This window comes from Corvus kubaryi, unplaced genomic scaffold, assembly GCF_017639235.1.
Source record: "Corvus kubaryi isolate FWS band 111438036 unplaced genomic scaffold, C.kubaryi_AGA036_p1.0 37397, whole genome shotgun sequence".
Classification (NCBI taxonomy): Eukaryota; Metazoa; Chordata; class Aves; order Passeriformes; family Corvidae; genus Corvus; species Corvus kubaryi.
In genome coordinates, this window is record NW_024581136.1 from 21,187,977 (window position 1) to 21,214,740 (window position 26,764).

The 26,764-nt window shown below is 45.1% G+C and overlaps 3 protein-coding genes across 5 annotated transcripts in view; 2 read left to right on the forward strand and 1 right to left on the reverse strand.

Moving 5' to 3' along the window:
- The window catches only part of MED12L (mediator complex subunit 12L), a 101,998-nt gene that overhangs the window by 59,271 nt on the left and 15,963 nt on the right, over positions 1 to 26,764 (reverse strand). The window contains exons 11-15 of the mRNA XM_042042402.1: positions 19,909 to 20,040; positions 18,592 to 18,718; positions 16,375 to 16,589; positions 15,921 to 16,025; positions 14,778 to 14,954 (exon numbers count right to left, since the gene is read on the reverse strand). Of these exons, the coding sequence (XP_041898336.1) occupies positions 14,778 to 14,954; positions 15,921 to 16,025; positions 16,375 to 16,589; positions 18,592 to 18,718; positions 19,909 to 20,040 (756 nt within the window). The remainder of the gene's footprint in view (positions 1 to 14,777; positions 14,955 to 15,920; positions 16,026 to 16,374; positions 16,590 to 18,591; positions 18,719 to 19,908; positions 20,041 to 26,764) is intronic.
- P2RY14 (purinergic receptor P2Y14) lies at positions 1,785 to 11,009 on the forward strand. Of its 3 annotated transcripts, XM_042042734.1 has the most exons (4): positions 1,785 to 2,040; positions 5,638 to 5,726; positions 6,803 to 7,126; positions 7,524 to 11,009. In XM_042042734.1, exon 4 carries the CDS (start codon positions 7,542 to 7,544, stop codon positions 8,553 to 8,555), a length of 1,014 nt encoding a protein of 337 aa, XP_041898668.1. In that variant the 5' UTR covers positions 1,785 to 2,040; positions 5,638 to 5,726; positions 6,803 to 7,126; positions 7,524 to 7,541; the 3' UTR covers positions 8,556 to 11,009. The 3 variants fall into 3 exon arrangements, with proteins under 3 accessions (XP_041898668.1, XP_041898667.1, XP_041898669.1); XM_042042733.1 differs by lacking the exon at positions 6,803 to 7,126; XM_042042735.1 differs by lacking the exons at positions 5,638 to 5,726; positions 6,803 to 7,126.
- GPR171 (G protein-coupled receptor 171) lies at positions 11,106 to 14,467 on the forward strand. The gene is made up of 2 exons (XM_042042731.1): positions 11,106 to 11,586; positions 12,900 to 14,467. The coding sequence occupies exon 2, from the start codon at positions 12,949 to 12,951 to the stop codon at positions 14,017 to 14,019; it is 1,071 nt and encodes a 356-aa protein (XP_041898665.1). The 5' UTR covers positions 11,106 to 11,586; positions 12,900 to 12,948; the 3' UTR covers positions 14,020 to 14,467.

Consider the following 26,764-nt stretch of genomic DNA (forward strand, 5'->3'; position numbering starts at 1 on the left):
ACAGACAATCAAATCCCAAAGATGCACCATGCCTGCATGTTGCCCCACCAGAGCCCAGCCCTGCAGTGACACATTTGCCGTTTTAGCCCATGGGAAAGGCCACTTCCATCACACACAGACTGGCAAAGTGCTGGCAGCAGACTCAAGTCATGATTTTTCTGATGAATCAGCAAAAAAGCCTATTCACCTCTTTGCTAAATGCTCAATCACTTGAAATAATGGTAATAACTTCTGAATGTTTCGGCTATTTTTTCCAAATTTCCTTTTTCCTGAGCCTCCCTTAACAGAAGTTGTGGGGTGGTGCATGTAAAGTGAGAACTGCCCATGGGAGTGAGAGATTCCATTGAGGCTGGTGAACAATTCTGCTTTGCCAAAAGTTCCTCATACCCTTTTATTTTACATGTTTCTCTTTAAAACTCACTTGTCTTGGCAGACTGCACTTCTGTTCCTCTCCTGCAAGGATTCCATCTGGACACAAATGGAACAATCCTTATTTTAATTTAGAGGTTAGATGAGGAAGCTGTTGGAAAAAGTTTGTTGTAGGTCACACTCTGAAAGCTGACCTTGGTCCCAAAAGGGATGTTGAGGCTTCTGCTGCCGCTTCTGGGGAGAGGACACAATCAAAAAGAAAACCAAGTGAGTTGAGGTTTTGGGCTTTTTTAGAGTTAATTACAAACTCTGCCTTGGAGAGCCAACGCTTTTGAAACCGAAGCCTTATCTGATTCACTCCCCTCATCCCTGCTTCAAGCAATGACCATAGGGTGCATGGGAAGAGAGGAAGAGTTTGGCTGACTGGCGCCTTCTGGGGAGCACCTGAGAAGTCTCGTGCACCGTTCTGCCTGATCCGTACGGGAAGCATGAAACTGTCAGTGAAACCAACACCCAAACCCATCACCCCGAAGCCATTAATTGACCACTACAGCTTTGAGCTGCGAGTCTCAGGATCCAGAGAGGGGCAAGAGTACTGACAAGAATGTACAGACAATTCTGCCTCTCAAGATACCCCCTTATTGCACTGAGAGATATTCAATGAAATCTGGGGAAGGAAGGGACTAGAGGCTCAGGGTAACTCACAATGGCCCCAAGTAAAGGATGTGGACATGGCAGCGACCTGCAGGGAGAAGGTATATGCATTTCCCCATGCCTTTGGGCCCTTCTACACAGATAAACCCTCACAGAAGCAAAGTCCATGAGGAATTGTGTATTTTCTGTAGTGTTTGGGTGACACACTGTCAAGCAGAGCTCAAGTCCTGCACTAAATGTTTACTAGTTCTAAGGTACACAACGTACATATTTCACAATTTTTAAATAAACATTTAAACCTCAATTTATCTCCCCAAACCTCTGCTCTCTCTCAGAATATACTCGTTTCCTACATCCACAGAGAAAATATTAGTTCTTCTATTACCATACATTTCCACTAACTCTGTGTTTGATTTCAAAACCTCCCAGAAAACTTACAGGATGAACAGGAAGGGAGAAAGCCAAGCAGGTGTTTAAGGTTAAAAGAAAAGGACAAAAAAGAAGAGAAAAGAAACAGCCAAACACCAAAGACTCATCATGTATCCCCAGAATCCCTCTCCCAGCCTGAGCACGCCCTGAGCAGGCACCACACAAGCCCGTGGCTCCAGTTCAAAACCTCCCATGCACAGAGCCGCAGCTCTCAGGGCAGGATGCGTCACAGGAAAGGTCGCAGCCAGCCCTGGGAACAGTTTAGGAAAAGCAAACTCCAGCCCTGCAGTTCAGACCGCTCACTGCTGTGCCAGCTGCACTCGTGTCTCTCCTGAAAGCTGCTCAGCGCTGCTCTCCAAGGAGCTGCCCGGGCCAGCTGCAGGCTGAGAGCCCGGCCACAGCTGGGCAGGGGCACGGCTCGGCTCCCCAGCCCTTCCCCTTTCCGCTCCGAAATCGCCGCACGGGCTGCGCTGCGAGCAGCCCCGGGAGCGGCTCCCGGCTGTTTCCCGTGCCCCGGCAGCTGCGGAGGACTCTCGGCGTGGCACAGCAGAAGAGGGACCACACACGCCATCCCACGCTTCTGTCCAGGTGAGACACCGCCTCCCATCACCTGCTCCTGCCCCTGCCAACGCCCCGAACATCCTCGGGTATTTTTAAGTAACTGCCACTGCAATTTTACTTTTTAAATTGGCAAATGAGGTGAACATCCATACGTTCTGCAAACCACTAATAACTAATAGCACAAACGAGCAGTTTTAACTAACTAACTAACTAACTAACTAACTACAGAAGCAGGTACAGAAACTATTGTTTCAGCCGTGAGGCTGAGCCATGGATATTTTTCTTAAGCAACTACTTTTAATTTATGACTGAGAAAATGTAACTATACGAAACTCATAGTTTAAAACATCAGAAAACAGAATTTAAAATAAAATATTTGAATGACAAATGCTACTATTAAAATATAATATTAAAGGGGAAAACTTCCTTGAGCCACATTTTACTACTTTTAAAAACCCAGTTTTAGGACAACGAAACTAGTAATCATTAAAACATTTTACTGACCCAGGGCTCTGGTTTTAGCTGGGATAGAGTTAATTTTCTCCCAGTAGCTGGTACAGAAGTGGGTTTGGGTTTGGGATGAGAATGATGTTGGTAACACTCTGATGGTTTAGCTGTTGATGAGCAGGGCTTGCACCAGGTCAAGGACTTCCCAGCTTCTCATGCCCTGCCAGTGCAGAGGGGCACACCAGGACAGCTGACCCACTTGTTTTTCTTGGGGTTTCTCTCTCTCCTTGTTATTTTTCTTCATTACAATCTATTATTATCATTGTTGTTGTTATTCAGTTCTTAAAATATTCTTACCTGATTCTAACATTTCCTCTCACATCCACCACTCCCTAATTCCAACACAATAACTGATGTGAGATAGGAAGGATCTCACTGGGGGAATTTTGAGACTTAACTAAAAAAACTGAGTATTTGAGTTAGATCTGAAAATTATGCTATGTGCAAAAAGCTCAAAGCATTGCCCAGGTTTCCATCTGAGTATCAGGGTTTACACAGATACTTCACAGACTACAATCTTGTAAGGCTAAAAGCATGCTCAGAATAATGCAGACTCTAAAAATCAGAAATAAAAAGAGAATGAAAAACTTAGCTTATCAGGAAGACAAAGCTGCTAAATTTCAGGTTTCAAAATAGCACAGAGCCTGCTGGACAGGAAGAAGAAATGAAACAGTTACTGGTGGTTTTTACAAGACAGAAATACAATTCTGCCCTTGAGGTGTCCTGACACTGTGCCCAAAGGAGCCCACGGCTTTAATGGGAAATACACAACCTTATCTCCTCTGCTCTGCGTACCTGTTGGCTCTCCTCTCCGTGTCCTTCAGAGCTCCAGAAGTTCATTGCAGGTGCCAGGAGAACATCACGGATGATCTACCTGATGTAATAACTGTGGTCGCCGACTGCTGCCTCCTCGCTACAACTTCCTGGGTTTTGCCTTTCTGGATCAGAAGTGGGATGTCCTGTTAATGTGCACAGAGTCATCTGCCCACCTGTCCTTCCCCTTAGCAGCTGCAGCTGCAGACAGAACACACCCCAGTGTCACCAGGCTCACAGGGGCACTGCTACTCACAGGGCCACAGCCACAGTGACAGCCACAGGACACATGTCCATTCTCAGCCACTGTCAGAGGCAACGCAAGGAGCAGCTGAGCAGAGACACAGCTTTCTGTGTCCTCTGTCCTTGCACACCACACCTGAGGGGTCTAGAAAGCAAGAGCTGGAAGACAAGGACGAGACACTGCAGTGGTTACTGCTGCCATGCCCAAGGAAGGGAGCACTGGGCACCACCACGTCCAGTGCCATGGCAGGTACTCCCCTGCTGCTTCCTGCAACAGGAATGCGACTTAATTTCTTCTGTCATCCTAATCTCAGGATTCATCCCATTTTTCTCCACTACATTCTATGACAAACAGGAACAACTACCACCCAACATGCCACTTTCAGAGGCTAAAATAGCCCGTTAGTGTATTTTGCATACTTTTATTCTCTTAAGTATTAAAACCCAGACATTGCCCTATGACAAATGTCATAATAAAAACAGTATCATGAAATTTTAGTCTCTTGGCAAACTTGCAACAAGTCAAATGCACCAACGTATCTCCACAGTCACTGCAAGCACTGCCTTCCAGAGGAGACCAGCAATTCCAGCCAGGGACCCCAAGTGTCTCCACCTGGCACACACCCCACAGGCTGCCAGCCTGGGCTCCTCTGTGGGGACACAGAGGAGGGTCAGAGCAGCCCTGACCACACGCAGGCCAACAAGTGCCCCAGCATTTGGGGGAGCGGCTTCCCTCAGCCAACCCTGCCTGGCCCCCAACACCCTCGGGGTGCACCCCACAGTGCACAGCAGAGCTCCCAGACCCTGTGCTCCTGAGCCTCACCACCCTTCTACCCCACAGGGACACCCACAGGGACACCCACAGCAGCTTTCCCACTGGATTACACCAGCGTGGCCAGCACTGCAAGTTCAACCAGTACTAACATTCCCACCACATTAGAGAGAAAATCTTAAAATAAGATTCTTCTTTTAGCACACTCAGCACAACTTGCAATGGCTGTGGTGTGAGTTGTGCTTCCTCCTTCTCCAGCTTCCTCCTAACATCAGAGGTACCATCTGGCATGATCACCTCCCCTGATTAACTCCATTTTGCTGTTCAAAAAAGATTTCTGGTGATAGTGACCACTGCCACAGTTCCTGACCCTGTAACTGTATTACATATTTATTAAACAGCTGCATTAGTTTCCATAAATAGCTAAAATGTGTACTTGGAACTACACAACCGCTTGTAAAGTCAGGGTAAATCAATAAATAAGTAAAACTACTTCTAAATATATTCTTAAGTTCAGTAAAGCAGGGTGAACTTTGAAACTTGACAGACAAGTTACGGAAGTCAAGAATTGCCTTAAATGCTACTGTGGAAGAGTCACAGTGGGCAGCACAAGAGTCTGACCTCAGAAGGGACTGAGCACTTTAATGGTTTCTGCAGCTTCCCTTTCGTGTGTTTTGCCAAGACAACATGATATGCAAGCTGGGAATGGTCAGAACTTTTCTACATCTTATCCAATCAGTCTTGATCATCTGGTGAATCAAGTTTGCTGGTTTTGCACAACTAGCTGACATTATTAACACAGAATCACTGTACTTTATGATGGCCCAAGCATTCAAACAAGAACAGCTGCTCGAGTACGAAAGGCTGTTGTGACCCCCCTCCCAAATGCTGGCACTAACATGTACCCTCTGCCTCCCGCCAGCAGCCTCTACAGGAGCCACCCTGGGCCCCACGGCTGACAGAGGGGACAGGCCAGGAAGGTGACAGTGTTTGCAGTCAGTGCTGAACTATTCACAGCAGTAGGATAAGGCCCTCCAAAAAGAGCTGAGCGTGACAAGGTGACAAAAAGAACAGCAATAACTGACCATGAACACAGAGCTGCGACGCTCAGCAGGGGGACACGGGAGCCTCCAGCCTCACCCGTGCAGTGACAGGGTTTAGCTCGAACATGACTGCCCCATGGCTCTGTCCCCAACCATTTCTGAAGTCTGAGCACTGATCAGGTGGTGTGCTGTGACACCACAGGTTTACATTGTCAGATAGGACTGTACCTTCTGTCTCTCCCACAGGTCTCCCAGCAAGAGCAGAGGCTCTGTGCCTGAGAATGGACAGTGCTCTAGACCCTTAGCAAAGTACCCCAGCAGGCAACTGAGGCAAGGTAAGGACATGCCAATGATATGGAAAGATGTACAGAGTCTGGCCTGGCCGGTGGCCCCCTCTCAATGACAGAGGGTTGATAAATCTGCTGGTGTCAAATGTAAAATTTGTCTAGGGTGTCCTCCATTCTGCACAGGCACAACAGACTTTACAAAGACTTGATGTCCACATCTCTAGTCACACAGTTCTGAAACAATCCTTTGTTGTATGATGCCTCAGCACAAAACATACTTCATGAACTTCCTACACAATTTAATATCTACCCCCAAGTCCAAGCACAGAAAGACCCACCTCTGTGTTCTCGGCTATAGAAAACCCTACAGAGAATGAACAAGTTCTTAACACACCATGTGCAGAGAGAAGGTCCTGCTGAGACAGCCTGGAGGGAGAAAGTGAACAGGGACACAGCAGAAGAGAAGAGTTTTTAAATACAGTGTGTTACTATTTAAATAAAAATGCCATTTGCTATTAGTGCTTTCCAGAAGATCCTTCTAATTTCAGCAGTATCACCCCAAGCTCTACCCACAAAACCTCCCAGCCCTAACATGCCTTTTCATGTGGTAGTTTAATACCTGCTTTCCAAATCATCTTTTCTTTTAAAATCCCAACCAGACAAAACCAAATGCCTTGATGACTAGAGCTGAAACACAAAGACAGGACGGCTGCTGCTCTGGTGGGAGAATGACGAGGAAGAGGTTAAGTGGAGGCTTTGGGTGTGCACAGGGTTCTCCATGTTCCTCTCATCCATGCAGGTTCCAGGACACACCTAAGCTGATCAGCCTTTACACCATCTGCAAGAGGTATAGAAAACAATACACCAAAGGAGATGGTTTTACCTACTTGAGAGAAAATGTCCATTTCTAGCTATTGCAAGGTTGCATTCAGGCTCCAACCTGCTCCACAGAGACATCAGCTACTGACTCAGAATTGGGGATAAAAGGAAATTATTTATTTTCTATAAGACAAGATGGGTTTTTTCCCAGCTTTAAGGCACATATTTTCCAGTTGCCCAGGGTTTCACTTGCCAAATACAGCAGCATTATATTTATATCTATATTTGTTCTGCCCTCCCCACAGAGGATAATCCACCCCCACAAACATTCTGGCAAAGAAAAGCAGACAGCAGATGTGATTTCTTCTTGGAGATCTTTTAAAATGTAAATCTGACTGACTTGAGAAGGCAGCTCAAGCTCCCACATTACAAACTACCACACAGACACACTCCTGTGTGCTGGGCTGCTGGAAGTATAAAGCAAACTCTGCCAGCTGCACATGCGAGTTCCTTGCAAGGGAACACTGGGACATATTGGCGTACGCTGGGTATCTCCACACTTGACTAACAGAAGAGGAGTTTTTACAGAACTTTTTGACCAGGAATATTCATATCCCTCATGCTTCATGGTAAGTCAATGCCAAAAATAGTGGTCCTTAAACACATCTCATTAACCGTTTGAGTCACCAGATCGCTGTGGGTCAGTCCCAGCTCACAGCACGTGGGCTCATGCTTGCAGGAAAGGGGCAGCCCTGGGCTGGAAGGCAACAGGCTAAAGTCAAACAGAGAAGCAATTGGATCCTCTGTTCACAGCAGCAACATGCCCTTGAACATCACTGTAAAGTGAGACGACACCACTCAGAAAATTCTTTGCATTCCCCACTGGGAATGCTGCGGTGTGGGAACGTGGTCATTTCTGAGAGGCACACCAAGTTCATTTGGAAGTGAGAGCAGAAAACTTAGAATAGTTAGCAGAAAGCCCAGCACCACCCTGTCCTACTGATACACTCTCTTCTCTGCTTCTAGGAATGAAGATACTGTAAGATGTTCAACTCCAGCACCAACTCCTCGGGACACAACTGCAGCCACAGCACGGTGATAACTACAACAGTCATTCCACTGCTCTACTGCTTCATCTTCCTCGCAGGGCTCTCGCTCAATGCCGTGGCAGCCTGGGTCTTCCTCTACGTTTCCAGCACAAAGAGTTTTATTGTCTACCTCAAAAACATCGCTGTGGCCGATCTCCTCATGAGCCTGACATTTCCTTTCAAAATCCTTGCCGATTCAGAAATTGCTCCTCCAGAGCTCAACCTGTTCGTGTGCAGATACTCCGCGGTTGTGTTCTACATGAACATGTACATTGGGATCACCTTTTTTGGCCTCATAGGGTTTGACAGATACTACAAAATCGTAAAGCCTTTGTTCACCTCTTTTGTTCACACAGTTAACTACAGCAAGGTGGTCTCTATAATCATATGGCTATTATTAATGATTATGTCATTTCCAAATATGATTTTAACTAATGAAATCACTAAAGACAATTACTCCAGAAAATGTATAGGTCTTAAAAGTGAGCTTGGCAGACAGTGGCACAAAGCAACAACTTATATTTGCACAGGGATTTTCTGGGTTGTTTTTTTTCTGCTAATCGTATTTTACACTTCTATATCCAAAAAAATATACAGTTCTTACAAAAAATTCCGGAGGAACTCAGAGGTGGCCAAGAGAAAAACCAGCCGGAACATATTCACCATCATGTTTGTGTTTGTCGTTTGCTTTGTGCCTTACCACCTCTGCAGGACCCCATACACCCTGAGCCAGACCAGCTCCCAGTTCACCTGCCAGTCCCAAAAATTGCTGTACTATGCCAAGGAGTTCACTCTGGTGCTGTCTGCTGCAAATGTCTGCCTCGACCCCATTATTTATTTTTTCCTCTGCCTCCCCTTTAGAGAAAAGCTGTATCAAAAACTGCATCTCAAATTTAAAGCTTCGAGTGAGGTTGAAATTTCCAAATCCAGAAGATCAAATACACTTCGGGAAAGTATAAACATCGTGTAGGTTTGTGTCTCTACAGTAATGCACATTTCAGGAAGTTATTCATGAATGCAAATGTCCCAAAGAAACGGAGCACATGACAACCAGCAACAAACAGAAGAAGGGTTTCAGCATAACACCGAGTGCTATTTCTCTGTCTAAACTCATTATTGCATGTGCCAATATATTCACTACATGCTGTTTCAGCTGATGCCATGATTGCATTAGGGTGTGACATGACTCATCTGGATCTCAAAAATAGAGAGAGGAGTACCTGGAATGGCACATTTTGGAGCTCCAGGCCGTGGGTCTCTGAAAGGACCATCCAACAGACCCAAAACCACACCAATCTGCTTCTCTGGCCGTACAGGAACAGAACACATCCACACCAAACTGTAGCAACTCCCTCGCCACTGGTGCAGGAGGAGGCAAGAACATCCTGGAGCCGTGTGGGAACACACAGGTACAGCTGTCTAGAAACTCTGGTACATTTAAACCCAGAAAGAATGGTTTGCTGGTTTTCCCATGATTTTTATACAGCAGTAAAGCATTTCTGTCTGTACCACAGTAACTGCTGAAAGCCACCAACCTCCTCTATACAAATATAATCTCTTTTATAACTTTCTTTTTCAGAACAGCTTTTTTTTTAAAAATTGATTTTATCATTGTACAGGGAAAACCTACCAGGGCCTCAAATATCCACTAAAGCTTTCAGACAGTGGCTCTGGAAGCTGAATGTCTTCATTTTACTTAACAAAGAAGCTATAGGAACAGAAATAACGTGTCCTTCACTGTTCTGCAACTGCATTTTATTCTAGTCCAAACAGATCTAAGGGTGAAAAATTTTAAAACATTTGGTCCTTGCACCTTCTCCAAGGCTGTGGGTAACTGCTCTTGATCCAAGACCACTGGTCAGCAGCAGCAGGATTCTACCACTCCACAGGACTGTACTCCAGCTAAAGGTCTGGACACCTCCACTGGGCTCACACACAGCTTTGCGCAGCAAGTTCAGCTCCATGTATTTCCCACCAACCAGCAGAGCGGTTCCAGCCTGATCCAGTGAGCACCAGTACCGCACGCCTGGGGCAGCCTGGGTGTCCATCGGACTGTGGGAGCTGGGGGTCACCAGCCCAAACCTGCCCACAGCAACTACAGGAGAAGGCTGTATTCTGGTTGTGTTTGTTAAAGAAAACACATAAAAGATTATTTATATGGTTCTTTCAGAGCTCCCTGACTCTGTCAGACTGAGGCTCTGCAGGCTCTGCCCTCCAAGCAAGGGAACTGGCCTGCTGGAGAAGGGAATCTGGTGCTTTGTGGGAGATCTTTTGTCATTTATGGCAAAAACCTTCGGTTCCCTACATGGCAGGGCTTGGTATTTGCCGACATAAATTTACATAGCTGTGGCTGTGAAAGATCACTGGCACAGACAGATGGAAACACTTCCAGAATATATATTTAAATAACTTTTTTATTGCTTTGCAAGCTTTGAAAAAATTATTTATATTGTGTAATTGTTTCACACCTCACCAGATTACTGATATTAGAATGACAAGAATCTACATGCAGGCACCAGGGGCACAGATGGTGATCAACACCCATGTTCAAAAGGAATGCTACATTTCCAGCTTTTCATTCATGTTGAAAAAATCCTCCTCCAAGAGCTTCCCTAGTCAGGAAATGGTTCCATGCCCCTGATCCTGCTGCAATCCCACCCTGTGAGCGACAAGTCCCAAGTAATACCAGTGTCAAGCCACACCTCTGTTCCATCTCCTCGGCCTTGCTCCTTACTTTGCTGGATGAACTGAGGCCAATTTTTTTCCAGCACTGGGTAAATTAATCCTTTCACATCTTTCCCAGCATATCATGCCTCAGATACCCCAAGCCAGCTCCTCACACACTCAGGGAACTCATGTTCCAATATCTGTTCTCTTCCCAAAATACTTCTGCAGGAAGGGCAGACCATTATGCAGTAAAGTTTTGCCGAACCATCACTTTGTCTTTTTAGGCCTAGAAAGTTCCCTGAGCTGTAAACTTACTACAGAAAATGGGAAACCAACTGACAGAGACACACAGACAGGAACAACTGCCAGTGCTGTAGACTGGGTTTAAGAAAACCTTACAGGTATAGGAAGATCAGCTTTACATGAGCAGAACACCATAAAATGAGTCCATGTTTGCTCACAACTGGACACAGGATCATTCCAGATTACGAAGCTTTGCAAACATTTTGACATATATGGTCTGAACTTTCAGTTTATGACTAAACGTAAAACCAGACATTGTTCATCTGTTCCTCCACAAAGCTCTGGTGCAGGGTTTGTAAATTCCTGTGGATTCTCAACTACAACCAAGGGCCACCATCTGGAGTTTCAGTATTGGCTGTCAGTACCTCACCCCCAGCATGGTGTCAGATCTTTTCTCATCTTTTCCAAAACCAACCAACCAACCAACCAAAAAAATAAATATTTCCCCAACTTCCCTAATGTGTCATTTTTATTTTTAATAGTGCTTGGAAAATACCCAAATACTTAGAATGTTCATTGCAATCAGCAGAATCCCTAGGTGCCCTCAAATCTGCCAGCTAAGGTGTAACTCTAAAACAAACACCCTGAGATTCCCAGAACCTAGGATTTCATGCAGGAGTGTTAAAATGAATGAGGACCAACTACATTGCAAAATCCCAATTCCAGACAGATTTTAAATGTGAGATATATGCAGGGAAGGAGGGAAACAGTTTCAGACTTATGAAAACAAAAGCAAAGAAGCAGCCGCTGATGTCATACACTTACAGCCCCCCGCCTGCCTCTCCCCCAGCAACAGGAAAGAGACGGCTCCGGGCTGTTCTGTGAGCACTTATTTCTTTCTGCCACCACTCTTTTGGGTAACTTCCACGTGATTTAGCTGTTTGAACGCTGAGTTTAACTGCGTCAATCAGCTCATTTGAAAACCACAGCCTGGGCAGAAGGTCACGCATCACCAGCTTGGGAGAGCAGTCGCTGAGGGACATCAGAGCTTTGCAGACCAATGCTCAGAAGACCCCAGGCCACAAGGACAGGTACGTGATCTCGCTCTCTGTCTGTCACAGCCTATTTAGATCTCCCTAAACGCACAGCCCGAAATCCGACTGCCAAACGCTCCGGAGGTCGGGCTCAGCTTTTGGCAAGCCACCCCTGGCTGTGCCAGTGGCCAGCGTCACCTGGTCACAGCCCTCCAGGGCTGGGTTTGCCGGGTACCCCTCGCCTGCGGAGGATGGGGACAAGGCAGGCTGCACCGCGCCACGGCACAGGAAACGCCAACGCCGCAGACCACCAGCAGCACCAAGGCCCAGGTCAGCCCCGCTCTCAGGACGAGACACACCTGCAGAGAGCCAACTGCAAGGAACAAACTGCTTTCTCCAACATTTTAAACCACTGGAGGATCTGCATTCATTTTGCTTTAAAAACTGTGCAAATCTGGATACAATTTTACAGATGAAATGACATGTGCAGTAGTTCTCTTATATTGGATGTAAAAATTAGGTACGATATACAGAAATGGAAGTGTTGCAGTCTGACGCCACTCAAGACATAAATGTGTTAGTTCCAGGAAATTCAAAGGAACAGCCTTTCCCACAGCCATTCTCTGTAGCAGACTGACACAGTGCAGCAAACAAACAAAATCCCCTCAGTCTTGGAGCTGCATATTTAGTTAAAATAGGACAAAAATTTTCTACTTTACTTTTCTACTGAAGCCTACAAAGAGAGTGAGCAAAATTATTTATTATCTGCTTCTTTCAAAATGTGCTTTTTCTAAAGGTTTCATAAAAATATACAATTAATTCATTCTCTGTTCAAGTGCAAATGGAGAGCAGCTTGCAAACCTTAGGAGTGATCAGGACCATTTGCCCAGCCATCTGACAGATCTGTTTATTGGCTGGACAAGGCACTCCCTCAGAATTCCCAGCACATTTTTACAGAAAGGGGATGCTACAAATACTACTTTTTTTTAGGCATAGTTTCAATCCTTCAAAACTTACGATGTTTTAGTATGATCATTATTAATCAGATGCTTAAATAGATTCAAACCTTTTTCTCTAGCATTTTTGCTGGAGGAGGGTGTTGAACCAAACACTGTCAGAAAAGCTCCTGTAGTGGAAATGCTGCTCAGAAGGCTCTATGCTTTCAGAAAAAAATCCTAATACATTCCTAATTCTTCCAGCATGAGAACAAAGCCCTCCAGAATATTTGGGAAACAGCACAAAGAGAGAGAAAAATATTTCTTCCTAATGGTATTTTTTTCTTAGAATTAATCAAACAAAATTCTAAGAGAATTACCACTGTTGCTCAGGAAAGGTTGATGCCATTGATGTCCTCTTGGTTCTTTTTGTAGGTCCTTGATACCTCCTGTCAGAAAAGCCAACTCACACAAGGAGTTTACGATGTCAAGCAACATTTCTGAATGTCATCTCTATGAAGAAATGGAACCTTTTACCTATTTTTACTACTTGGTTTTTCTTATGGGAATTATTGGAAGCTGTTTTGCACTGTGGGCATTCACGCAGAAAGATAAGAAACAGAAGTGTATGAGCATCTACTTAATCAATCTCCTCACTGCAGATTTCTTGTTGACTTTGACATTGCCCGTGAAGATTACTGTGGACCTAGGAATTGCGTCCTGGAATCTGAGAATATTCCACTGCCAAGTCACGGCCTGCTTCATCTACCTGAACATGTATTTATCAATCATATTTTTGGGATTTGTGAGCATGGATCGCTGCCTCCAGCTGATGCACAGCTCTAAGATCTACCGCATTCAGGAGCCTGGGTTTGCCAAGACGTTGTCTGCAGTCGTATGGATCATGGTTCTCCTCATAACTGTACCTAACATGGCTATTCCCATAAAACACATTGAAGAAAGACCTGGCATAGGCTGCATTGATTTCAAAACAAAATTTGGGAGAGACTGGCATGTGTTCACTAATTTCATCTGCACAGCAATATTCCTGAATTTCTCGGCTGTGATACTGATTTCCAATTTTCTCATTGTTAGACAGCTCTACCGCCACAAGTACAGTGAGAGTTACAGCAGAGTGAAGAAGGCGCTGACCCACATCCTGCTGGTGACGGCCGGGTACCTGCTCTGCTTCGTGCCCTACCACGCCGTGCGCATCCCCTACACGCTGAGCCAGAGCAACACCATAACCAGCTGCCCCCTCAAACGGGCTCTCTTCAAAGCCAAGGAGTCTACCTTGCTGTTTGCAGTCTCAAACCTCTGCTTTGACCCCATTCTCTATTACCACCTTTCCAAATCGTTCAGACTGAAATTCACGGAGACGTTTGCAGCCCCCAAGGAGACAAAGGCCCTCACGGACGCGGAGGTGCAGCACAGCAGCGAACAGCAGATGTGCAGCCCTGACTGCAAAGCACACGAGCCCACCTGCAGCACCAACAGCTGCTGGGTGACTGCAGACGTGGGCACCACAGCCGACAACGCTCCTGAGGAGTCGTGAGCCCAAGCAGGAGGAGAACACCCCATCAGTGAACACCCATCGCTGTGTGGCACGCTCACACAGCAGCCCTGAGCACGCACAGCCTTCAGGGATGCCTTTCACAAACAGCTCCATGAACAGCGGTGACCCACCGGGACCAGCAACGCATAAGAATACGTGGCCAGACTCAACTGTACCTTGCAATTGTTCATGGCAGACACCTGAACTCACCTTTACTAAGTTAAATATTGTGCATTTACTATATTAAATGACTTGGTGCTATCAAGTGAAGAAATTATTTAACAGCAGTTCTCCAGCTGCAAAGCTGATTGGACAAGATTAACCATAAATCATTTTAGAAGGCATTATTTACTCCAGAAAGGGATTTTAAACAGCACTGAAAATTATTGTATCTGCTTACAGCACACCTGCAGGCTTCATAAATAAACTTCTTGTTCTTGCCAAGTTCCACTGTCTCTCCTTGCTGCTGCCTCAATGAATATGAGAAAAGCTAACAGCATGTTACTGCAGAAAATTTAAGTGAATTGTAAAATGAAGATAAGAAGTGTAAGTATCCAGCATGTTCTCTTTGTTTGATCTCTTTTCATATAAATTTATAGAACAGCAACTAGGTTTATTAATAATCCAATTTACAATTACCTCCAAGTCAGGCAGTACCACGAGGTGCACAAGCACCGGTCACTCACCAGGGGCAGGGGGAAGGGGTGGCACTGGTCACTCACCAGGGGCAGGGGGAAGGGGTGGCACTGGTCACTCACCAGGGGTATGGGGAAGTGTGTGGCATACTGCAGGTGCCGAAGGAGGTCATAATTGGATGGGAAAATCAGTTCTCTCAGCCTGTCCCTCTTCGCTGACTTCTCACTGGTGACTGAGATTCTTCTGCCAAAGGAAGGGTTCACACTCTCACAAGACTCCCCAGGCATCGGAGAAAAGGTCTGAGACATGTAAAGCAAAGGTTTGAGTTAAGTGTAACCTCCAGCTTCTGAAATCCAGCAGCTGCAGCCAGAGATAGGATTTGTTCTTGCTCACAGTCATTTATTAAACATCTGAGGTTTTTCAAAGATGGACAAAGCAAGGGCAGTCACAGGAAGCCTGAGATTTAAGATACATATACAAATTAAATCTCTGTGCATATCTCTGTGGTTATTAGACAAGTTTTAACCTAGAGATATTTAGTCTGGGAAAATGTATTCAGATTCTAAGGAATCTCCACACTCATGCTGCTGTGACATAGAAACCACAATGAGCTGTTCCAGTGACTGAGGGAAATAAAATGAGAAGGGCAAAGTGGGAGTTGACAAGAGACACTATAGGCAGGCATGGACGTGCTTGAAACCACCAACATGACAGATATCAGGCAGAAACAGAGTCCCAACATCCTGCACGTGATAGGTGTGGGCACAGGAGTCCATGAAGAACAAGGAGAAATCCAAAGGAAGAAACAGGAGATTCAAGAGTCATGCAAAATAGAAAGGGAAAAGAGGAGGAAACACAGTCAAAGCATAAAACTATCACTTGAGAAGCAGATGGCATCAGTGGGGGTCCTCAATGTCAAACAAGTGGGGAGCTCTGCACATTTATTCGTGCTTTGCTGTAACACTAAATGCTCAATACACTGGGGCCGGGGGCAGGATGGGGAGCAGGGACAGGAGTGTGTGTGAGTGTGCAGGGGGACAAGCAGGGCAGCACAGAGGGGCAGCACTGTCCCACAGCAGGGATGCAGAGTGATGAGGCAATACACTGACACAGAGACAGCGGGGACTGGATGCCAAAGGCCACTGGCTGTGGATGGAAGGAGCAAGGTGATGCTGGAGCACAGAGGGACATTCAGTGGAAATGGCAACAGCAGCCACAGGCACCAAAAGCATCACAGGCATGCAGAGAATCAAAGGCAAACATACTGGAAATTCTGAACTAAAATCTGCCTTAAAGTCACTCTTGTCTACATCATCAAAAATACCAGCGGTTCCTGAATCAATGCTCACATGTTCCATAATACCATGATCCTAATAATTGTCAGAGAGAAAAGCAAGTATCAGTCATATTTTACTGAAGATCCATTTAACTGATGACAGGTAAGCCCAAGCACTCCAACTCTTTCAAAGCTGTGCCTTTCTGTTTGTCCCGTGTTACTCAGATCCCCAGGCAGCTGCCAGTTCAGTACATCTACACCAAAATAGCAATATTTACATAGAAACTAAGCTAATGAATCCCTTTCAGACTTCTCAAAGAGAAAAAGACAAGGAGACAGAGATTAAACCCCCCAGTATCTCGTATCTGAAATACTGATGCTTCGGTGAAAACCCACGTTTCACAAAGCAGAACAGCAAACAGGGGAATAGCATGAAGTGTTACCTCCAGTTTCACATCAGGATCCTTAGAATAGTGCTCACCCACAGCTGCCCCATTAGGGGAGCGTGGTCTGGGAGCTGCAGTGGTGGACAAGTCCCCGCGAGATATTAAAGTGCACATGTAGGCATCATGAGAGAAAACATCATGCCGAGTGAATTCTGAGAAAAGCAGCACCAAGTTCACAAATTCTGTCTTCTCAAGGTCACTGCTTGGGTCAGCTACCCAAAAAAAGAAAACAAAATAGTTAAACTGCCGTTTCAGCTTGTAAATATTTGGGTTTGAACTATCCAAATTGCAAACTCCAGCATGGTAATTTTCAAGACCTACTAAAAACATCTTGGGAATCTGCATAGGTTTCTCCTTGTCTCCAAAGAACAAACCATTCCCCATCTAAGCTGCACGGTCCTGTCAGTTTCAGACATGGGACAGACCTCAGCGGGTTCCAGAGCATCCCACCCATACCCACCTGCCCCAGCTAGGGACAGGGGCTCAGCTGTCAAGTACAATGTTCAAACACATCTGAAAATTAAACTGAAGGAGGATGAGGGCCAAGGACATTCCTTGTGTGAAGAAAAATTAAACTGAAGCTTTGAATTGTAACAGGCCACCCAACAGCTAGCCCTTCCTCCCAAATTACTGTCTTACCTACATCAGTTTTGCAATCATAACAGAAAACTTTATAAAATATTTGCAGAGAACTTGGGATCTGCGTGCCAGGCCTCCAAGATGTAAAAGCAATATATTCATTTAAGTTTGACAGCACAATGTAGTTTACCAATTAGAGATGCTCACACATACTAAGAAAACAATTATTAATATAAATGCATGTTACTTTGCTAGCACCAAACAAAGCCAAGAGAAAGACAACATAGAAAATGTTATTAAGTTTTCATCTGTCACAGCTGTATTTAAATTGACTTGTTCTTTGCCACAGAAGGACTTGCAACATTGAGATTAACAGAAAATAGCTTTAAACCACACCAAATCTATTGCACAACGAAAGAACTACCAAACCCAAATCATCACCATTTACTTAAAAGGAAATCAGGCTTTAGAGTTCGAATTAGCCCAGCATGTAACACTGCTGGTGTTTAGCCATCCTCAGTAGGCTGCAGCACAGCAGCTGTGAGCAGCCAGGGTCAGAACGTGTCGCTGCAGCCCCAGGTCCTGCTCACGCCAAACCCCCTCAGGAGTGAGGCTGGGGGTGCGGGGAGGAGCATCCCAAAACACACACCTGAGCCCAGGTGAGCTGCCCTCCCTCAAATACAGCCCCTAGGTGCTTTTCATTTTTGGAGACTCAGAAGCTCAACCACACTAAAACCAACACAACACCCCAAAACTTGTCCAGCTCTCCCAAACACCAAAGGACATTTCAAACACGAGAAACATGCCCAGCTCTCTCCCTCCCCTGCCTTGCAGAGCTCCCCAGACCACAGAGGCCAGTACCCCATTCGAAGCAATCACAGCAGAAACACAAAATTTACTAACACAAATAGTTTAGTAAAAAAAATTTACTAAAACAAATAGATGATTTATTAAAACCAGGATCACCACTGACAGAAAAACAGAACACTGCCAATACCTCTAAGTCTGAAACACATTTTTAAGAAGTTTCTTCTTTTTCAGATGTTGAGAGTTTTCAGTACCATGTTTCAAACCACTTAAAATCCCTTTTATTTTAAGGGCATTAGGAAAAAAAGATGCCTTAACCCACAGTACTTAAGAAGAACCAGGAAGAATGCTATCAGGTGCTATCAGGAAGTTTTTCCAGACAAGATACGTCATGGAGCAGCCCTCAATGAACAAAGAAAATGTCCTTTTTTCAATCCACTATCTGTCAGCCAACAGCTTTTGACTGCAACACTCACGTGCCATTTCTAAGTCAGTCACTGAGAACATGGAGATGACAGAAAGAGACAAGTTCTTGGTGTTAAATATGCACAGAGTGCAAGCAATTTCCCCAAATCTCACTGAGCTTAAACAGAAATAAACACATTTTAAGCAAATTTTCTTTTTGTGGGGGGGAAAAAAAAAAATCAAAACCCACAGAAGGATCCTATAGCAAGACAAGAAATCTAAAAACAAAAAATGTCCATATGAAAATAGAGCCAATACAGAAACTGAAACACCTGCTACAGCAAACCAGTAACTTCAGCATCCAGGCACCCTACCAGCTGTTTCTGACCTACTCTGGAATATCTGGAATTAGTTCATACTCACATAACGAGGGAGCTTGTGTATCCAAAAACCGTAGCAGGACATTCTGGAAAACAGGAAGACTGGAACCTGTCAAGGAGGCTGAAGACAGAGATTCCTTTTCATCTAGGACTTCAGATTCACCACATTTCTGCACAGTTAAATAAATAAAAAAGCATGTCTCTATACCCAAATGCACACAATATCCCCAGCATTTGCATTTGAGGCCACTACACATGTGACTGTTTCTTACCTCTGCATAAAATCCAGACTCACTCTAGAATGACAGGCTTTTACTATTAACTAGTTTGGTTATTTCTAAGGTGCTTTATTTAATTATTTTGGGTTACTGACTGGAAAGGAACTTCCAGGACCACTGTGAATAAAAAAGGAAGCTTCTCTTGTCTGTGTAAATTACAGTTTGAACAATGACCAGGGCAAAGCCCCCTGCTTTGGGTGGATTTGGGTGCAGTGAGGCAGAAACAATGTAGTGACTCCATTCCCCTAAGCTGGTTTGTGGTGAGGGCAGACAAGGCAGAGAAGCTTCGGAAAGCCAAAGTCTTTCTGCAGCTGTGGGAGTGCTCTCACCTGTCTGTCCCACACCCAGGTGGAACAGACAACACACATTACTTTGCTGGGGACCTTTTTCTAGGAAAACAGTGCCCAGCAGAACTCCCGGTGGCACAGATGGGCGAGGCAGAGGCAGTGCCAGGGGCCACAGGGACACTGCCCTGCTCCAGCCCCACTGCAGGGCAGAGCTGGTGCTGCTGCAGTTCCAGATGTGGCAGCTTAGGCAAGCTGGAGTGGGATCTTCTGCCACAACAGACAACAGTTCACATCAGAGATGGCACTACAGCACCCTGCTTCTGCAGGACCTCATTTCCCCTGAAAAGAAAGGAATTCTACAGAATGCAAGACTTAAAGTTACACTTGAATTTTGCCTCAGATTGGATCTTGGCTTTGGAACTTTCACAGAGTCCCCCATCAGGTGACAGCTACACCCCACTGGCCAGACCCACAAGCCCTCTGTAAGGGACTCCAGCTCCTCTGGCATTCCTCTAGTTGGGCAAGCAGCTCACAAAAGTGAAACACTTTTTCTAACAGACATAAGTCAGCTAACACAGACCTTCCTGAGTTAGGCTGCAATTTCTTACTTTAAATAGAAGGCTTTTTCATGCTAAACTTTTCTAGAATTTATAAACTGTAAATTGATGCCAAAGATCCCCAGTCCTCCAAATGCCAAATTCACTCCTTTTGTTATGAGATTAAAGTGAGGCTTCCTTAGAAATATCTACCTCTTTAATCAAACTGTCACACGGTGCTGAAGTAGAGACAACTTACTTCTGCCTCAATTTCCGCTTGCCTCTTCTCCAGGAGCCTGGCCACAGCCATGGCCCTGTGCTTCCCAGACCTCTTACAGCTCACGGCCCACTCACAGAGCAGCATCACCACGGCCTCGTCGTTTGGGGCTACCTGTGCAGGGCAGAACAGACAGAAACCAGCTCGCCCACACAGCCCACGAGCTGATCTCCGACCCAACAGCCTGCAGCAGCCAGCACTCCGCAGGAAGAAAAGCTGAATGAGCTGGGGTTTGGTCTTTCGATGCACACATTTGCTGTCACCTGCACACATTTGCTTTCTTTGCAGTATTTTCACATGAAATATAAGCTGGAAGCCAAAGAGGGAAATCCCCAGTTTTCATACTGCTGAGACTCAAATCAAAATTTTACTTTATGATAAAGTTGCTTCACAAAACCAGGGAAGGGTGATGTGCCTTGTGAGCAAGAGGAACAGTGTACTCACAGAGCCTCCCAGCCCACTAACCACACAGGATTTACATGCTCCGTACGCTCATTCTTCCAGACCTCCTCTGTCTGTTTCCAGACTCTGACTCGCATCCCACTGACACATTACAATAAACAAAACAAAACACCCCCTCAACCTCTAAAGGCATTATCTGTCAGATAGCCAAGGCTGAAAAACTCCCCAAGAGCTCCATTTTATTTCTGACATTTTTAAGAAACACCATGTGTCTATAGAACCCTGTGTTTACAGAGCAGCAATGGGATGTAATGTGCTTATATCCAGTACTTTTTCCTTGTCTGCTCCTGAGCTGATCTCACTCGTCCCTCCCAAGCTGGCCACCATCTCTGAACACTTCAACATACCAACCTGCAAATTAAAGAGATGTGATTTTCCTTCCTTCCCCAAGGTCACTGGAAGCTACACAGAGCAGTGACCATCACAAGGGCTGGAGCCAAGCATGGCATCCTCAGCAAGCGAATACTTTCCTCAAAGTGATTGGGAATTACAGACCCGAGAGCATGAAAGTTCCTGCTTCACAGCTGTCCCAACACCCCTCAGAAAAACAGAACATAAGTTTGTGCTGAACGAGGCTGCTGTGTACACACACGTGTGCATCAGAGAGGTTCCCTGTAAATACACTTTAACAGTAAGCAAGAGATACTACACAACTAGGGCAGGGGGAATGGAGGAGGAGGGGAAATGCTTTTCTCTTACCCAAATGAAGCAACATGGTGACATCACCACTGCTGTGGTGAGATGCAGTCAGCTACCCACACAACCATGGATGCTATCGATTTCTGAAGACAATGCAGAACACTCAAAAGACTCTGATGCTCTCAACTGATGCAGACTTTTGTTGGGACCACCAGAGCCATTCCTACACACTGGGTTCTTGGAACACAGGGCCCTGGCAGCAGCTGAGACAAGCAAAGCTGAGGGGTCTGGCCATCAAACATGTTATTTTGCTTTTGACTGGAGATAACAAATATGGAGCCACACTGCTTCCTGTGTCACAAAGGCTGTACCTCAGGGCTTCCTCTCTTCCAACACCACATTTACTCACACACACTCAGAATGCATCAAGCAGCACCTCTCAGAATAACCAGCCTTTAGATTTGTCTTAGCTGGGGTCTTGCATCTGCAGCTGGTCTGAACAAGCACAGAGCACGCTTCAGAGGGGCTCAAACTGCTACCTCGAAGAGCAGCATTAAGGTCACATTTTTACTCTTAAAATTTCAGGGGCAGGAAAACAAAAAGATCAGTTCACACATTACTAAATGACAGTGTTTTGTAGGGAAGACAAGACACAAGGAACTGAAGCAGAGCATGGGTATGGGCATGCAAGAACAGCAGCTCCCTGGGCTTGAGGGAAACTCTCCATGGACAAGATCCTCCCTCAAGACTCCCAAACTTCCACAAGTACTAGTGTGAAAAAAACACTTCAAGGTGACATAAAATGGGAGAAATTATCTACAATACATAGCACACACCCCTTTGAAGCAAGAGATCAAGTTTAGACAACTCATTCCCAACATCTGTCATTTATCCATGATCCAAAATAACTGTAACCTCCTGAAAGCCTCAGTCAGACCCTTCTGGAAAAAACCAAAGGCTTCATTATCTCCTGTTTATAACTGGAAGCAAAGGTGGGTGAAGAAAATTAGAAAAGAGTTGGTTTGGGTTTAGGTTTAAAAAAGCTCCGCAATTAGTAACACAGGAACGTATTAAAAGGAAAGATTTCCACGCCTCTGTTCCCGAGGAGCTTGGAGATAGGACAGCTCATTACCTTCGGAAACACATCTGTATATCTGCCACACCAGAGCTCTCAGGCTGTACTACTCTATGGACAAACTATCCTCAAAGCTTGGGAGGTTAAAACCAACTAACTGTGCTGCAACAGGCAGTGCAGAGTGAAGTACAGGACACAAAACACTCCTGACTGCAGCCCACCAGGGCCCAAGGCAAGTGCTGCACATACACAGCAGCCCTGACAGCAGCCCAAAGACAGTACCATCTGCACATTTCTTTAGAAGATGAGACCATGTTCAACAAAACATTAACCCTGCTTTAAAAGTTGTCTAGATTAAAAAGAAAAGGCAAGCTGTGTGTTCCTCTTAGGGTCACTATCAGTTATTTAAGTCACAGAACAAATTTTTTCATTCCAGAGAGATTTTGTACTTTAACTCCTTTAGATGAGCATGAACCTGGCACTGGATTTCCTAAAATAAAAAAGGAAGAACAGGTAACTAAGCAATTTGAGCAACCAAAGCAATGCTAACTGCATTATTAAAACTATTACAAGACTACTCAGAACATGCTCTATTTTCTCAGCACTTGGGGAAACAGACTGATTCTCCAGATATTATTTTGCTCATCTTGTCTCTCTTTCCTGTCAAGCAGCCCAACACACTCAGATTTGGGTCTCTCACATAGTTACAAATGTTAAATCGAAGCTCCATGACTTCAAGATCCGTCAGAGCTCCTTTCCCACAGCGGGGTGGGGAGTTTTGTTTGTTTGTTTCATTTCCAGAAAAGCGATGCCAGAAAGACAAATATCAACTCTCTGCATTTGTCACAAGCCCCATTCGTGAGAACCACATTCAAAACAGGACTTTTTCACTCTAAAGTGAAAAACATCTCTTGGCATCATAAGAGTTCAGATGGACTTCAAAGACAACACGAGAAGCAAGACTAAATACAAGTGCAGAGCCCTAAGCTTTAAAAGCAGAACCCTGAGTGCATAAATATCCATGGAGTTTCAGGATTCTACATAGTGATTTCAAGAAATTCAACATCAGTCCTTAAAAATCAAACACTCTCTTCTGTCCTCCAGTCACTACTGCACACTGGCTAGAAAATCCTGGTACCCAGCTGCATGCACCAGGTATCCCCCACTGCTGAGGTGCATTTCAAGCTATACTTAACCAAGATGTATTTTGCTACACTGGAGACTGACAAGTTCAAGAGTCCCACCAATCATTCGAAACCAAAAAGTATTAAGAGGTAAAAAAGCTATTCTTTCTCAGTTCCTTTCCATAGTGGTACCTGTGACAGACTATGACAGACAATAAAATACATGTAGTCCAAATGTTCAGTGAAATTTGAGTGGGATTAAGCCCTAGGAAAATGACAGGTGAACTCACTGAAGAGTTGTTATAGACATGAGAAAGTCACTATTGCACTCTCCAGCTCACCCTTCTGAGGACTCTGTTTCTGCCCAAATCAACTCCTGCCCTCACAAGGACTCCTTGCTAAGTGGGGCTGCAGACGAGTCATGGGTGTTCCAAGTCTGGACTAGTGTAAAAACTTTATTCTAATTTAAAACTGTATGGTAGCAATACAGACTGTTTACTGGATTTACACCGTCACAAAAATCAGCACTGTGAAAATCATTCTGGAGCTGTGCACAAGAGATTATTTGAGTCAAGGAAATGTCAGACGGAAAATACTTGTGGCCAGAAATAAGATCAGTAGTTTTCTCTGCAATCCCATCTAAAAAGAAAGTGAATTTACCGCTTTATGACACATCATAGGTTTTGAGCCCTCCTACTCAGGCAAATCTCCTGAGGAACCCACACAAGTCAAAGAGAACCAGAAATGGGAGGTCCTTTCATTGTTCTGTGCACACTGCCACACTCACTGGGCAGCAACCCTGTTACTGCATTCATTGTGATGTTACATCTTTATGGGCCATCAGACCTTCCCACCAAAACAATTCAACAACTGCTATTATTAGTTGAAACTTCATGAACAAAGAGCTCAGCCTCTGTCAGCTACACTAAGTGCTGGGTTTTGGGTTGCACACAGCCTGATGGGAGCCCCTTGCCTGTATGGAAACCTGCCACACAAGGGCCAGCTGGGAGAGAATCACAGAATCATTACGGCTGGAAAAGGCTTTTAAGATCAAACCATTAAGACGGCACTGCTAAGTCCACCACTAAAACACGTGTGATCCATGATTAAGGCTCAAATCAAGACATTAAAACAGGAAAAATAGACAGGAAATAGGTTCCAAACATGCTTCAGTTGGGCTCACATCAAAACACAGGCAGCAGACAGCTGTCCTTCAACGAACATTTTTAACAACACTAACAATGTCTGTAGGCAGACATCCTAGTAGTGGATATCCTATTTACAAAACGAAAATCCTTACAAGCTTCCATGAGCTGCCAGCTGAAAACAGTGTACACGGCCTCGTGATTTATGGCCTCTTCTGCCAGTGAAAAGCAGAAATTTATTAAGGGGAAGGAAACTAGAGACAAAAAAAGACAAACAGACCGCACGTGGTGACATCCGTGGGGGCGCGGGGAGCGGCAGACATCCAGCGGCCGTGGGGCGGCTCGGCAGCCTCGGCAGCGCTCCCGGGGCTCCGCAACCCTCCCGGGGCTCCGCAACCCTGCCGGGGCTCTTGCCATCCATCCCCCACGCCGGGGCTCTGCAATGGCTCCCCCCGGGGCTGGGCAGGGCAGGGCAGGGCCGGCCTGCCAGGTGCTCACCGCAGCCTGCCCAGCAGGTGACACCTGAGCCTGCACTGGTAATGTGGATGTGTGGGCTCCCTGACCATGGCAGGAGAATGGAACTGGAAGATATTTAAGGTCCCTCCCAACCCAAACCATTTTATGTGGCTTTGGAAGTTCAAATGTCAAATGCACAGGCACCATCCATCAGGCACTCTGCACCAGGGCCAAAAGTTGAGCTTGAGCCAAGCAACAACTAAGTCTTGAAAATTCCAGATGTGGTTAAGAAGCTGCACATAATTTGGCAGTTTAATTTCTTCTCAGCTCCAAATCTGGTAAGGTAAGGCTAAAACTTTCAAAGCTCAGTTTTCCTCTCTCAGAAAGAAGTCAGCACCTTCTCTGCTTCTGCTCTCCCTCGAATCTCCTGTGCCTGCTGTGCAAACACAGGCACACTGCTCTCATATCCAACAATGCTTTATTGCCACTCGTCATTCTTCACTGCACAGTACAATGTGATGCCATTAGAAGATTTCCTGCAAATCAAATGGACACACCTGCATAAAAATGTCTGGTACCCTGAACTGGGGAGCACAGCTCCAAGGGGCCAAAGCACCATGTTTTCAAGGCAACCCAACCTCAACTCATAAAGTACCATAAGACAAAGGCAATAGTGGCAGACGATCTGCATTAAGAGCAGAATAACGAATTTCAGAAGTTTCCCTACCAACACTGTCTTTTTAAACACAGGGCGTTACTACAATTGTATCTGGAAGTCAGAAAAACTTTGGAACACAGACAGGGAGAAGGAAATAAAAAGAGACAAATACATTTGCAACAGCACAAAACCACACCATTCAGCCCCAAAAGCAAATGAAAACAGAAAGCCAGCACCCAAATGATAAAGCATATCACACCCTACCTGTTCAAAACCACAGCACATCCGTGTGCTAAAGTCCTGATGTCACCCAGGCATTAGGGCTAAGAACTTTCAGTGACTTCCCCTGCCTGCTGTGACAGCTCTCCTTCCTCAGCGTCTCTCTGATTACCATAAAAGTGTATCGGGATCACAAGGACAACTCTGGCAAGTGTTTCACTCCATCTTACCTGTTCTGAGCTCCACCTAATGGTTTGCTGGCATGTCTGTCTCTCTGGAAATGCTTCCAGATGTGTGATCCCCCCAACACTACATTCTGCTTGTTTAATGCAAAGCCATTAAAGCACTGATTGACAGTGACAATGCAGCAGGTCTGTGCAGAGAGTCCTGAACTACGACCATCACTGGCTGAGAACACAGCCACTGGCAGAACACGGGTGGAGTCACAAAACAGACCCACTCATATTTTCCACTTTCAAATTTTACTCCAACAGTGTATATTTAAATTCAGATATTTCTTTTCTCCAAACACCTTCCAAGGAAATTCAGGAGTTTGGTGTTATACATAGACCCAGTGCCATTATCATCTGCACTACACACACGCTAAAAAAAAAAAAGGACTTAAAAATTCCACGGATTACTGATTAAATTTTTTATTGATCTCTGGAAATGGGTTTAGGAGCGGGGGCAAAAATATCAAAAACTCCAGGAGTATGTAGTTTTAGAATATTTTAGAATATTTAGAATATTTTTTAGAATATACTAAAAAGCCTAGTAATTTATTACTTGCTACAATAGATGCAGACGTTGTCAGCAAGGCAATAATCTGGAATTTTACTTGGCAGCATCCAAAAAAAACCCTTGCTAGATCATTTCTCCTGAGGTTTGCAGTACACAGAACTGAAGAATACGATGGCAACAGCAAAGAGCAGTTGCATCCTGTAACCCAGCTGCCCACTAGTAAAGAAAAAACCACACCAAGAAGACCCAAAGCTTCTCTATCAAATAAACACACAATTCATGTAAGTAAAAATTAAATCCATTGTCGATAGATTATGAA